The 14,752-nt window shown below is 38.6% G+C and overlaps 1 protein-coding gene across 3 annotated transcripts in view; it reads left to right on the forward strand.

Moving 5' to 3' along the window:
- The window catches only part of LOC587249 (ATP-dependent DNA helicase DDX11), a 34,715-nt gene extending 21,714 nt beyond the window's left edge, over positions 1 to 13,001 (forward strand). For all 3 annotated transcript variants that reach the window (XM_030981124.1, XM_030981122.1, XM_030981123.1), the window contains exons 15-22: positions 370 to 555; positions 1,834 to 1,937; positions 3,355 to 3,573; positions 4,730 to 4,836; positions 5,324 to 5,408; positions 5,977 to 6,052; positions 6,769 to 6,923; positions 9,284 to 13,001. In XM_030981124.1, coding sequence (XP_030836984.1) covers positions 370 to 555; positions 1,834 to 1,937; positions 3,355 to 3,573; positions 4,730 to 4,836; positions 5,324 to 5,408; positions 5,977 to 6,052; positions 6,769 to 6,923; positions 9,284 to 9,319 — 968 coding nt within the window. In that variant the 3' untranslated portion in view covers positions 9,320 to 13,001. The remainder of the gene's footprint in view (positions 1 to 369; positions 556 to 1,833; positions 1,938 to 3,354; positions 3,574 to 4,729; positions 4,837 to 5,323; positions 5,409 to 5,976; positions 6,053 to 6,768; positions 6,924 to 9,283) is intronic.
- Positions 13,002 to 14,752: the final 1,751 nt, after the last annotated feature.

A 14,752-nucleotide genomic window follows, 5' to 3' on the forward strand; every position in this document is an offset into this window, starting at 1 on the left:
GGAGAGCTGATTTGATGAGATAACAACCTGTCAGTGAACTTGCAGGGTGGTCTAATCCCTCCTGTAATCTAGTGCAGATAGGCCTTAACTGTTTCCAGTGCAAGATTAACCTACCTATATCATTGTTTAAAGGGTTGTCATGGAACTAATCAAGACAAGAAATTGGTAATTGTGCAAATCCACTGTGTTGCACAAAGCAATCTCATTATCATTTGGTGCCTATTTTTTGTGTGCAAAATTTCACGTGTGGCAAATGAGCAACCATGCAGATAGGCGAAGAAAGCAACCAAAGTATTACAATGTAGGTGGGCATTATTACCTTGGCAACCACTAATTATGAGCCATGACTATCTCTCTCTCTGTCTCTAGAACTAGTGAGCCAGTGTAGCCTCAGGTTCCAGCTTCTCAACCCTGCTGTTCACTTCACTGATGTAGTAAAGGAGGCTAGGGCCATCATTGTTGCCGGGGGAACCATGCAACCGGTAGAAGATTTCAAGCACCAGCTCTTTGTCTGTACCGGGGTTCAACCGGAAAGGATATTGGAATTCTCATGTGGTAGGTGTCTCTGTTCTGCTTCTGTTACCTAACATGCTTTAAAGCGAGACTGCACTACTTGTAGCTATTTGCGCCCTCTATATAGCAAACAATGCCTAAGCGGTACCCTTTGGTCCCTCATGATCCTCTTATGTTAAGTGAGAGCTGATTTGATGAGATAACCACCTGTCATTGACCTTATAGGGAGGTCTAATCCATCCTGGCTAAATTAGTGCAGATGGGCATTAAATTTATATCAGTTGAGTGTATTCCTACTTATCCTATACATAATCTCTACAGTAAAGCCTGTCCATGAAGAACACCCAATGAAAACAGTATGACAAATGTCATTCATAGAGTTGTTCTATAATATGTTTTCCTTTTGGAAACAGTTTCTTTTTGCCTTGTAGATAGATGGCCTTAGCTAAATCTACATCTGTATCTCATTATCTGGTATTGCTCTCAAGAGATCAAGTCCAACTTCTTGGTCTTTAGGGTATTATATGTTTCAAATTATTAATGTTACTCTGAACATAAATTGACATTATTTTACTTGATAATGGATAGATTTAAGAAACCAGGGCCCTGTCTTACAAAGAGTTGCGATTATCAATCGCAAGTCCTCCAATCAGTAGCAAGTTTGCAGTCTCCTATCTCTTATGTACATAATTGCGATTGTGCGATTGATATCAATCGCAATAAAGTTGCGATTGATATCAACAGGGCCCTGATGATTAAAGACATTTGAGTAGCTCAAGAGAATAATAGATAATAAACTGTAACCAAGAAACACTTCACTTTTCTAATTGTACATGTACTCTGATGTTTCTTACCCACCAAAAGTAATCTGATGTATATATATGAAACAGGGACATGCTATCCATTACATCTAGATTCAAACTTCTAATTTTGTCATTGTATCATTACAATATTTAGCTCCACAATATTTATAAACCTGTTTGAATTTTAATATATACACCTGCCAGGGCATTGAGGTCAGCCAGTGATCCTCTCCATCTAACATATTCAGTTACCCGCACATTAGCAGGTAATAGAACATTTACTGTATCTGCTTCAATATACTGGCATGATCTACCACTTAGAATTAGGCAGTCTCCATCAGTTATTACCTTCAGAAAGGCCTTAAAAACATATCTTTTTTTGCAGTTTGTAGTTATTTTCTTGTTATATGTATATATGTAATTTTGATTTCATTCACCGTAAGCGCTTTGGGCCTTATGGGAAAAGCTCAGAATAAGTAATAATAATAATAATAATAATTGTATTCATTCTTTCCAGGTCATGTGATTCCTCCTGAGCACCTGCTACCAATCTCCCTATCCAAGGGACCGACGGGATTAGAGCTAGACTTCACATATCAGCACAGAGATCTGCCTCAAATGGTAAGATCTAGTCCTTTCTTACAAGAAGCCATGAGAGTCTACTCACGGCAAACCCTAGACAGAAACATTTTCCTGTTGCCAATCGCTTCTGATTAACCCCCTTCGTGCTCAGGGTAACAGGTCGCACCCAAGAATTGAAATATCGGACAATAGCAATAACAATAATACTTAGCTTTTATATAGCGCTAATTACAATTAAGTCTCTAAGCGCTTTCAAACTTGGAGATTATTACCCCAACTTTAGCTGTGCTGCCATTACGGGGCTCTAGCATTTCAAGGAATTAATTCCTGCCAGGTACCCATTTACATCGCCTGGGTTGAGTGTGGTAAATTTAGATCAATGTCTTGCCAAAGGACATTAGTGCCGCGGCGGGATTGAACCGTGGACCTTGTGATCGACAGTCTGGTGACGTAACCACTCGACCATGACACCTCTACATAAATGTCTACATTTGTCTTCCAGAAACAGTATTTGTTACCTATATCATGATGGTTGTTTCCATACAAAGTATTTTATACCCAATTTATCAATGAAACAGGGCATTTTTACTCAGTTTAGTGTTGAGGTTCATTTTTGACACAGATATTTTCCAGCTAAAAAACACAATTTTTTATTTTCAAGGAATCCGGTAGTGTCAAGGCCTCTTTATGCCAACAAATGCACATAACTTTTGAACATGTCCTTCTCAGGAGGTGATGTGGTATAGTGGTTCAATCATTTGACTCCCAATTCAAGGGTTGATGGTTCAAATCCCAGTCTAGCACTTACATGTACAGTGTATATCCTTTGGCATGACATTAATCCATTTTTGCCACTTTCCACCCAGGTGCAATTGGTTACCTGTCAATTCTTGAAGTAATAACAATTGCAGGAGAGCAGCCTTAAACCATAGGATGTGGAAACTAGGTGGTCCCTGTGTTAAGTCTATGAGAACGAGAAAATTCATAAGTCAAGAGGTTAAATACTGATGTGGGTACCCTAGATAAATATCAAATCATAATTATTAATTATAAGACAGGTTATAGAATGTAAGCAATCCGATTGGTCAATTGACATCACGTGGGCCTGTATTAGCTCTTCCCATCATGCAAAACATCTCCCATCAAAAATTGATAACACACGCTCGATACCTGCCAATATCGCTTTCGCATAACTCAGCCAAATTTAATTTGGGCATAATTTTCCATATCTAGATCTAGATTTAGAAATTTAGAATCTAGTTCCAGTGCATTCAGTTTAGTCAGTGCATTATCACCTAATATGTGCACTGACTAAACTTCGTGCACTGGCCTTGCGCTAACACACTCGCAACGGTGCATTATTTGTATACTTATAATTATTATTCTCATCAGGTTTTACAACTCTTTGATTCTCATTATCTTCCTTTCATCTTTCTCACCCCCCCCCTCCCACCAGATGGATGAAGTAGGGCGTATCCTGGTCAACATCTCCAACATTGTACCCGGGGGCGTGGTCTGCTTCTTCCCCTCCTATGACTATGAGAAGCAGATCTACCAGTACTGGGAATCTCACGGTGTCCTCACTAGACTAGGCCATCGTAAGAAGATCTACAGAGAACCAAGGAAGGCCAATCAGGTAGACCAGGTCCTGGGCCAGTACTCTGCAACCATTGAGGTATGATCGTTACTTCCTCCAGCAGAAGTGTCTGCTATCACTTGGCATTTGCCCAAACTTTATTTTGTACCTTAGAAATTTAGTGTTTAATAAACACTAGCACCAGCCCTAAACACCCAAATGGAAATCAGCTTGGGTTAAGGCTTTGACCTCTGAATAATGTCAACTTCGGGTAGGCAGTGTTCGTCTGCTGAACCGACCTTTGTGGGTGGTGTTAATATTGTACATACAAATGTCCTTTTCACTAACACTAGCTCCTAGGGATTAAGCAAATGTTGATTTTCAGTTTGGTGTTGTACCCGCACAACAGTCAAGGCACAAACGACACTAATTTATTGTCTGACTATCAAATACCAATATGTGATACAGGTCCTTTACTATGCGATTCATACATTCTTTTGTGTAATATGAGTTATTTTATAAGACCAGAGAAATAAGTGTAAATTTATTCTGTAATTTTCATGATATCTTTAGTTTTGATGTACTAATTTTAAATCATTGTCGTGAAATCAAGTTTGTGTGGCAATGTCACAGTGGTGTTACACTATCGATATTGATATCAGTATCAGGCTCTTAATTTCATCAGCAAAATTTGTTAGCTCGATTTATGAGCTCTTGACTACTCTAAACACTAACACTAACAATAACACCCAACTTGAAATCACTCATTGTGTTGCACAATACAAAATAACAAAATTGCGATACCAATACCGGAATACATCAAACCGAGGCAGCGAACTACAAGGAGGAGTCAACAACAACGATATATGAGACTAGGCTCTTCATTGGACACTTGCAAATTTAGTTATTTCTCCAGGACACTTAAGGACTGGGACGAGCTACCTCAAATCATCTTTGAACTGCCTTCTTTAGAGCAGTTCAAGGTGGCTCTTGAAACAATTTAGTTCCCTCTTCAGGAACTGTACCACATAGAGCTGTATATAACAACTCTATGCTTTACCCTCATTTAGATGCTGAACAGGCGTTGATGAGTATCACCATAGAAGTAGAAGTAGAATACCACCTTTCCCCAATTGGTGCATGTATTGTTTTGTGCAAAAATGCATGTGGGGCAAACGAGTGACCGTGCAACAAGGCGATGAAAGCAACCGATGTGTTAAATGGCTGTTCCAATCTTTTTTTAATTCTATTACAGAAAGCATGCAGTGGCTGTACGCTTTCAGGCCTGAATGGTGCAATGCTGTTCTGTGTGGTCGGAGGAAAAATGAGCGAAGGCATCAATTTCTCTGATAATCTAGGAAGGTAAGATGAGAGAGAGTTCAACTTGATTCTGATGGTCAGTCTTATATGTCAATGGGAACTTTGTAATTCAACTACAACCAGGATTTTGAAGCAAAAGATTTATGATTCTTATCTTGAATTTATTCATGATTGCACCTCCAAATACTCATACAATAGTGACTTTTTTTTTACCCAGCAACAACCCACAAATTGAATATTTATCTCTCTCTCTCTCTCTCTCTCTCTCTCTCTCTCTCTTTCTCTCTCTCTCTGCCCCTCTTTCTTTCTGTCTCTCCAAGAATGCATGACTATTTGGATCCACAATCTGAACAGTGACTTCAACATCTACAAATTTTCATAAATAACCGTGAATTTAAATCTTTCCAGTAAAAGGTGTTTTACATGAAATATTGTCAAAACAACATAATTTCACTAAGGTAGAAAATTAATTCAATCACATTTTTTTGTGTTCATGACTTTAAATTCCCTCTTCTTTTATCATTCACAGGTGTATTGTGATGGTTGGTCTTCCCTACGCAAACATCAAGTCACCAGAATTGAAGGAGAAAATGGACTACCTCAATGCAAACATGGTAAGAAATGAAGTGAAATTCTGATAAATTGATGATGGTAGACAACCTGTACATTGCTGTATGAATATCTAATGAATTATATAAATAAAAGAAATGAAGTGTATATATTGTATAGCTGTACATCATCAGCACATGGTGATTCCATGACAACTGACCCACAGGTTACCACTAGTCTAGCCCCTCCCCCCCCCCCCCCTTGACTAGCAGTAATTATGCCCACCCAAAAGTAAGCCAATTGTTCCATTCCCTCCCCCCCCCAAAAAAAAAAAAAACAACAACAACAACAACAAACAACAAAAACAACAAACAAACAAATAAACTAAACTAAACAATAATAAAACTAATAATACAAAATTATAATAATAATAAATGAAATAAATATAACCCAATAAAAAAATGTTCAGAATGACATAGTGATCAAGTCTGTGACCTGCTAGACATCAGGATCTTATTAAGTGCTATAGAAATCCAGAATACTATTATATTCTCAAACTATATTTTTACCTGTGACAAAAGGAAGTGTGAATTGTAAATGTATGTTTTTTTTCTTCTTCCTGTTGCTTTATAGCCTCAGATCAATGGGCGCAGTGCTGGTCAAGTCCACTATGATAACCTGTGCATGAAGGCAGTCAATCAGTCCATAGGTGAGATATCTATAGGCTTGTTTACAGTGTAGAAAATGAAGTGGCAACTTGATTTTTAGTAGGATTGTTTTTGTGTTTTTTCTATTGCAATTTTACAAATAATCTCCCATGCTAAACATTTTGACATGACATGACTTGGATGATGAGTACCATAGTTCCTGTGAAGATCAGTCTAGGCTCGTGAAAGTGAGTTTGAGAAAACAGAATAATAAGAAAGTTTTACAAATGGTGGATATGTTAAGATGGTTGGATGAGGTATATTGAGCTTATCCTTCAGCCTAAAAGTTTCCAGAAGGGAAATATTTAGAGAATAGATGACATCATCTGAGGTTTAAATGATTTTACAAAAGATTGGAATTAGCAGAAAAATAACCAAGCTGAAAATGTTATGATAGGGCAAATTGTAAGAACGGCAGGGGTAGGTTTTTAATTTTTGAATCGACTTACCTTCTCTGCAAACATGTAGCCAGTTGATGATAATGAGAAAGTGGTCAAGATTTGACTGTAAGAGCTGTGAGAGGTAACTATTGTCCTGGTCATAGCCAGAAGGGTTCCAAGTCCTGATTTTACATAAGAGTTGATGCCCCTCTTGGTCTCGTAGATGTAAGAAGCAGATTTCCTTGGTCCTCTCCAAACAGTCAGATATGAAAATATGATTATAATTATTGTAGCCATTATACTAATCATGATTATCGTCATGACCTATCTTACCCCAGGCCGAGCTATACGTCACAAGGGAGACTATGCTAGCATGCTGCTGTTAGATCATCGCTACACTAGACCTTCTATCAGGTCCAAACTACCAGCATGGATCTCTGAGAGGCTACAGGTCGCTTCTCGCTTCGGTCCTGCCTTCGCCTCTATCAATAAGGTAAGGAGTAGCATTTCTTTTTCATTTTGTTCTTAAAGATAAAGGTAAGTTCTGGTAAAAAAAAGAAAATTAATTCTCACAGAATCAAACAAAAATTACACTGAATGTCCAAGATTACAAATAAATGTCATTTGCCAAACAATTTTGGTAGAAAATGTATACTTGCTGAGTAATGAGCATATAGAAAGATTTGGAAATCAAGGTTAGCAGCCCGGACACCATTTGTGGGGTCCCATATACATCTTTCTGTGTACAGTGCTTTTTATTTTACCAAGACTGGGCCAAATTTATTATGATTTTGATGACTCTGGAAATTTGCAGTGCACACCAATACTTACATGCTACATGATCAACTGTTTCTGATCCATTCCACACCTTTTCTTTCACAATTAATGCAATCGCATTACCAGAACTCACCTTTATCTTTAAGGCTCGTTCAGATATGACGCATTAAACTGCTTTACCTTTACCTTGATTTACCTTGATGTTGGGCTTCAAGTATAATTACTTATATGCCCCTCTGCAGCAGGATTAATATCTGTATGTACTGGGGATTGCGCCTACGTCGGAGCTTCGGACAATGCAATAGCAAGGAAACATTTCTTTAGGGTTGTACATGTCATATTTAGCTCTCCATGCTTTTTCCAGGTTGGATTTGAATGAGTTCACAGATGGGCTATCAATTACATAAGCTGGAAGCGCATTCCATAAATTGACGACTCGTTGTGAAAATGATCCCATTCGGATAGAAGTGAAGGCTCTAACTTTCGATACTTTGAAGTTGTGGCCACGTGTTCTGTCATTCAAGGGTCTTAGAAAGAATTGGTTGGGGTCACTGCGGTCAATCCCATGGAAAAGTCTATATGTTTGTATCATATCCGCTCTGTGACGACGGTATGCAAGGGTGGGCAGTTTCAAATGTCTAAGCCGGTCAGAATATTCCAGGTCACGAATCGATAAAAGAATTTTGGACATCCTGCGTTGCACTCTCTCCAGCTTTAGATGGTCTCTCTTGAGAACAGGGTGCCACACACTGGAGCAGTATTCTAAGGATGGCCTTATTAAAGACGTGTAGAGGTGTACAAGGCCCGATTCATCCAAGAATGAAAAGGTGCGGCGAATCAGGCCAAGCTTCCTGTTTGCGGAGGATGCAACTCTGTCTACATGCGCTGAAAACTTCAAGTTGTTGTCGAAGGATACTCCCAGATCAGCCTCTAGAACCACAGATGTCAAAATTGATGATTTGAGGTTATAGTTTACATTAGGGTTAGACTTCCCAAGATGCATCACCTTTGTCTTTGACTCATTTACGGGGAGTTGCCACTTGTCCGTCCAGTTTGCAAGGAGATCTAGATCATGCTATAATGCAGCACTATCTTCTAGTGAGTTCACAGGAGAGTACAGCTTAGTGTCGTCTGCAAAGAAAAACGCCCCATTTTGTATGTGAAAAGGAATGGCAGCTACTGTGCTATTGTGCTATACAAATAAGATACAGAAATGTGTATCACACTTTACATCTTCATTGAAAAACATCAAAACATGTTTTGCCGTGTCGTATCTGAAGGAGGCTGTAGACAAACACCAGTTAATGAAGACAGGTCTTCAGGTGCAATGTTAAGAACTTGTAGGGAAATTGCATATAATTGAAATCAGCCTAGAAATTTTTCTTAACTACTAAGCATAGAAGACCTCGTAAAATGTGATACTTGGGACTGTGATAATACATGAAATATGTATTGGTGCATCATTGATGTGCATACGAATTTGGAGTGAAGTAATCCAATGAACTACCTAGTTTTGTTGGAAATTAGATTATTTCAAGGGAACTCTTTAGATGACTTAAATTACATGTAGCCCCAATAATCACTTCTTTGAATATTGTCTGGAGCCAGAAAGGCTCATATACATTAACACAGAGTTAGCCACCTTCTGGCTCTGAACAAACAAAATGTCACCTTAACTTTCACATTTTATGTATCCTTAGGTTATCGTATTTATGGCTAATCCATATTTGAAGTAGTGCTCTAGAATCCAAAAAAAAAAGCCAATGAGCTAAAGGTTTTGAGATAGTTTTTGTCTCAACTGGTCCATGAACCATCTCACCAGGCTTGCATGAAAATAACACTCTTTAATTTGTTTTGCATTTAACTCTATGCAAATTTTTTGGGGCTCTTTTATGACTTTCTGGGGCTCTTTTTGGCATTTTGGGGGCTAATTTGCCCAGAGCCCCCGAGAATTTTTTTCACTGCATCTCACTTTCCACCTCTTCTCAGTTTTGCAGATCTTCCATCTCTTTCTTTCAAGCCCCTTTTCTTTGTTTCTCACTAATGTCTTCTTTTTCTTTTCCATGTTTCTTTCAGTTCTTTGTGGACAAGAGACCAGACAAGCTGGAGTAGTGCAATCACAGTGCTGGTGTTTAAAGGGAGTAGGGCATGACGAGACTACGTGTCTTTCCGTGGCCTGACTACGGACGACGCAACCACAGCAATCACGTGCATGCAACATACGCGAAAGTAAAGCGTGAGGATAACATCGGTCTGTTTTGCGAGCTGTAGTGCTTGCTAACCATGTAGAGATTAAGTCTCTGACTACCGTTAATCAAGTCCATTCGTTTACGTGCAGTTGTCCAAAAGAAGATGGAGATGACTTTTACCAGTCTTTACCAAGCCACACTCCCTTTAAGATGAGGACTTATCCCCAAAGATGTAAAACTTGTGTTCACAAAATTATTTTCTGAATATTTTTTTGTTTAATCCTGTTTGTTTCACTCAGAATAATGAGATTTGAGACATGATTGTACGTTCAGAGTATCATGTTATTATGCACCAATATATTTATGTGTCTGGACCCCGCCCAGGTATCCATACTTGTGATCGGGATATCTTTAAATCGCAGTAGTCCCATAACATTTCCCTTCCTTATAAAAAGAAAAAGAATAGTGTTTCCTTCAATCTTTATTAATATTATTTGCTTTAAGCAAACAAAATAATAATTTGTTTGAGGCTTTTCTATTTTGTTTTTTCTTTTGTCTCCTTTTTCTTTTTTTACAAATTTTTCAAATTTCTATATCCCAATCACATTTCATTCTGTAATACCATACATTAAATAAAAATGATGAGCATTTGAGATAAAATAAAATATGAACATAAGAGTTCTTCGTTCCATTTGTAAAGTCATGGAATGGTCAACAGTAATGAGGAAGTCCTCGATCTGGAATGTGGAGAGGTCCTGCGACACAATACTTCAAGGCCGGCTCGTGCGCCATCATGAGCTCTTTCTGTTGCTTTGGCTGGAAAGCATTGCAGGTGCTGCATTGGGTCACCTTTTCCTTCACTTCCTACTGCATGCCAGGCCAGAACAGGACATCTCAAGCTCGTCGAACACAGGTATCAACTCCTAGATGACTGCTGTGCACCCTGTTCAGCATCAGGGCTCTCATGGCGGTTGGTACGATAACTTTCATGCCCATGTACAGAACACCGTTCTGTACAGTTATCTCATCCCAGAACTGGTAATATCCTCTCACCACCACAGACACTTCATCTCTCCGTTCAGGCCATCCATTCATTACAATGGATGTCAGAGTTTGAAGGGCGGGTTCTCTTAATGTCTCTTTCTGCAGCTGTAGTGATGTGGCATCACGTATCCTGACATCATTTGTCTGGTTGATCCATTCAATCTCACCATAGATCCTGTCGCAGCTCTCTGTGTCAGGCAGGAAAGCTCTACTCAACCAGTCTGCAATCAACATATCCCTGCCTGGACAGAATGTTAGCTCAATGTCATACTTCTGCATTCTCAAGAGCATTCTCTGGAGGCATTTCGGGGCACTGTTCAAAGCCGTGCTGAGTATCGGCACCAAGGGCTTGTGATCTGTCATGATTGTCACCTTCCTTCCTTGATGTGCAGGAGACTGACTGTCCATTCTGGAGCAATGTAGCTCCAAGCCCCTTCTCTGATGCATCGCACTGGATTGTCACCACATCCTTCAGATTGTAGTATTTCAAGATTGGAGTTTCTGTCATAAGGCTTCGTAGCTTGTTGAGGGGTTTCCTCAATTTGAGCATAGTTTTGTTCTGTTTTTGTCAGAACCCTTGATGTGTAGGAGACTGGCTGTCCATTCTGGAGCAATGACGCTCCCAGCCCCTTCTCTGATGCATCACACTGGATCGTCCCCTAATCCTTCAGATTGTAGTATTACAAGACTGGAACTTCTGTCATAAGTCTTTGCACCTGGTTAAGGGTTTCCTCATGGTCCTCCCTCCACTCAAAGTGGACACCTCTGTTAGTAAGCCTTCTCAAAGGTTCAGCTACGTCTGGTAATCTAGGCATGAATCTGGACAGGTATGTGACACTTCCAAGAAGGCATTGAACTCCCTTCTTGTCAGTAGAGCCCGGCATCTCCATTACAGTCTTCACCTTCTTAGGATCTGGTTTGAGACTATCACTCATCAGTAGATGTCCCATGTATGGCACTTCACTGAGGCATAGTCTGAGGTTCTTGTTGTTGTTTAAAGTCAGTCCGACCGCTCTTGCCCGTGCCAAGAACTTCCGGAGATTCCTATTGTGGTCCGCCAGGGCTTCTTCATTTGTAGCACCACTGCCATATACTAAGAAGACATCTGCCACAACATCAATTCACATTTATTTCATTTACAGAAAGTGTGAAAAAAATGTATTTACATATTCATTTTTTCTTGGTAACTATACAAATACACTTTACACATAATAAAATTATTACAAGAAATTCTTAACTTCTGAGGAAATGGGGGATCCATTAAAAAGCAGTGCTTGCAGTTTGTGGATTCCCCTCAACACCACACCACACAAGCCTTCTATGATTTCATGTAACTCCTCGGGTGCTGTACATATGCCAAAAGGCATCCGAGTCCATCTGTAAAGACCAAATGAAGTTGCGAATGTCGTTGCTCCTTTCTGTCAGCTTTACCTGCCAGAATCCGCCCTTCGCATCTAACACAGAGAACACCTTGGCTTCTGCAAGCTTTGGCAGTATATCATCCATCGTTGGCATGAGATAATGAGGTCTCTTTAAGGCTCTGTTAAGATCTCGCGGGTCAAGACAGATTCTGAGCTTGCCTCGTTTCCTGACCCAGTCTGTAGGTACTGACACCTTCAAAATGCCTCTCTACTCTAATTCATTAAGCTTCAGCTTCAGTTTTCCTTTCAGAGGCACCACCACCTCCCCGGCTAGACCATAAAAAACATCTGCATAGTCATCGATGATAGCGTTGTCTTCCACTATGGTGACTTCATTGGAACTATCGACCGTGATCAGTCACATATAAATAGATGTCTTGCTAGACAAGAGGGGCATGTGCTCACATCAATGATCTTTAATAAACGTAACATACATACATGCATACATACATACATATTAAAATTTATATAATGCCTTTACATAAACATGCTCAAAGCGCTTTACATAAGTAAATAAAACCGAATAATTATCAATATACTGTACTCCCAAATTCGATGCACATATTCAGCATTGCAAAATTAATTTCCTCCTTCCAGGTAGCACTTCAAACATCAGCGCAAGCCTCTTTTACAAATTTCCCCCCGTAGATCAGACTCCTGACACCATGTTTCACTCAGAATAACGAGATTTGAGACATGATGGTATGTTCAGAATAACATGTTATTTTGCATGAATTATAAATATGTGTCTGGACCCCTATCAAGTATCGATACTTGTGATCGGGATATCTGTAAATCACAATTGTCCCATAACACTGTTGATGACATGTTATCCTTGTTTTCCACTGTTATGAATGGAAGATTTAAGAATCTTCGCGAAAAATATAATCTTGATCTATTTTTTTCAGTCATTTGAACTTTATATGTTGCACATTTCATTCCAAATCTACAATCGAAGACAACTGCACAAAGAATGATTTCATGAGATTACCTTGTTTGAAATATCTATTTGTTTCATTTTACTTAGCGAAAAGGAGATTCTAATTCATTTTAGTTTTAATTCTTTTGAAGTTATTATGGGCTACTCTTCTGTTGATGCTTTGTTTTTCTTGATTTTTCTTTCAGCTCATTCAATAGGGAGTAATAAAAATATATATATTTTTATTTATTTTTTTTTTTTTGGGGGGGGAGGGGTTAATGACTAATAATTGTTTTTTTTTCTTTCATAGCGTGTGAAATGAGGATGTGTTCACAAATTTAGGTATTCATATTTCTCAACCACTGTTTTCACCTCAAAGTTTTCTGAATTTTGTATACACACTACATCATGCATTTCATGGTGTATCTAGCTCCAAGAGTTTACTGATTACTCATCATTCCTCTTTTTATCAGATAAGAAAGGGCAAATTAATTAAAGTCTGCTTGGCAGTTGACACTAACTCAAAGTGTAGATAATTATTGATATGATGGAATGGTACTGATGAAAAATATCTAGCATATCATATATTACTTTATTCTATACATGTTTGCATATCTTCAAATTTACATTTTTTCTCTGAAAATTTTGTTATAGTCTGAATAATTTTCTTGCCATTATTGAGACAGATACTGAGTGTATATTTATGTTTGGTTAGCGTAATGTACATGTACATACATGGAATATTATTAATTACATTTGTTGTTGTTGATAATCTTATCTACAGGTATATACTTTGTTACAGTTACTCTAACGAGTCTAATCCATTATATTTGTCCTTTCGTTTGATTATTTCCTTTTCAGTTTTTCTCTATAGACACTTGTACACCAATTACATTACATTTAAAAGTAAGCACATGTACATCTACTGCAAGTAGGAAAAGGAACTAGACTTTTGAAAAGCTTTTACAAATTGTAAATTATAACAACTCTAAACCATCCCAGCATGATGGTAAAAAATGCAAGTATGATTGTAACTAACACCGCCGGGTAATGGGGGTGGGGAGGGGGGATGATCGGCCAGTGCCCCCTTTAAAAAATATACAACAAATGACATTTAAACTGAAGATTAGTACCTTTTAGAAACAACATTTGTATGAATGAGTGAATGATTAGGTCGGTAATATGCGAAATAATTGAAATAAGTGAAAATTCAGTTGAACTTGAATGTTAAAAACAGCAGGGATAAAGCCTTCTAATTGTTGGCTAACTGTAAAATGATGTTTCATGTTTTTTTCTATTTGCTAATAGCATGTTATTGTATTTATTTCTACAGCTGTATGATTGTGTAAATCTTTAAGTAATGTACAGTAGGTAAGTATGGATATCAAATATTGTTTATGTACAATGGTACTTATATTTTGTGAAATTCCATACATGTTATTGGTTTAATATGAACCACGAAGGATCACATCAAAGATTAAAAAGAACACTTTAATATAAAACATATGGCCTGCCAATCAATTTCTCAATGTGAGTTGAGGATAAAGAGAGAGAGAGAGAGAGAGAGAGAGACACGGCAGACGGCAGACAGAGAGGGGAAGATATTGAGGAGGGAGAGAAAGAGAGAGAGAGAGAGAGAGAGAGAGACACGGCAGACGGCAGAGAGAGAGGGGAAGATATTGAGGAGGAGAGAAAGAGAGAGAGAGAGAGAGAGACACGGCAGACGGCAGAGAGAGAGGGGAAGATATTGAGGAGGGAGAGAAGAGAGAGAGAGAGAGAGAGAGAGAGAGAGACAATCAGAGAGTGGGAGATATTGAGGAGGGAGAGAGATTGAGAAGAGAGAGAGATTAGCTAGAGATAGACAGGGGGAAATATTGAAGAGAGAAGGGAGAGGGGAGAAATATTGAGGAGGGAGAGATGGAGAGCTACAGACCGAGAAGGGAAAGAGATATTGGGGAGATAGAGACAGAGA

This window comes from Strongylocentrotus purpuratus, unplaced genomic scaffold, assembly GCF_000002235.5.
Source record: "Strongylocentrotus purpuratus isolate Spur 01 unplaced genomic scaffold, Spur_5.0 spur5_scaffold_11, whole genome shotgun sequence".
Classification (NCBI taxonomy): domain Eukaryota; kingdom Metazoa; phylum Echinodermata; class Echinoidea; order Camarodonta; family Strongylocentrotidae; genus Strongylocentrotus; species Strongylocentrotus purpuratus.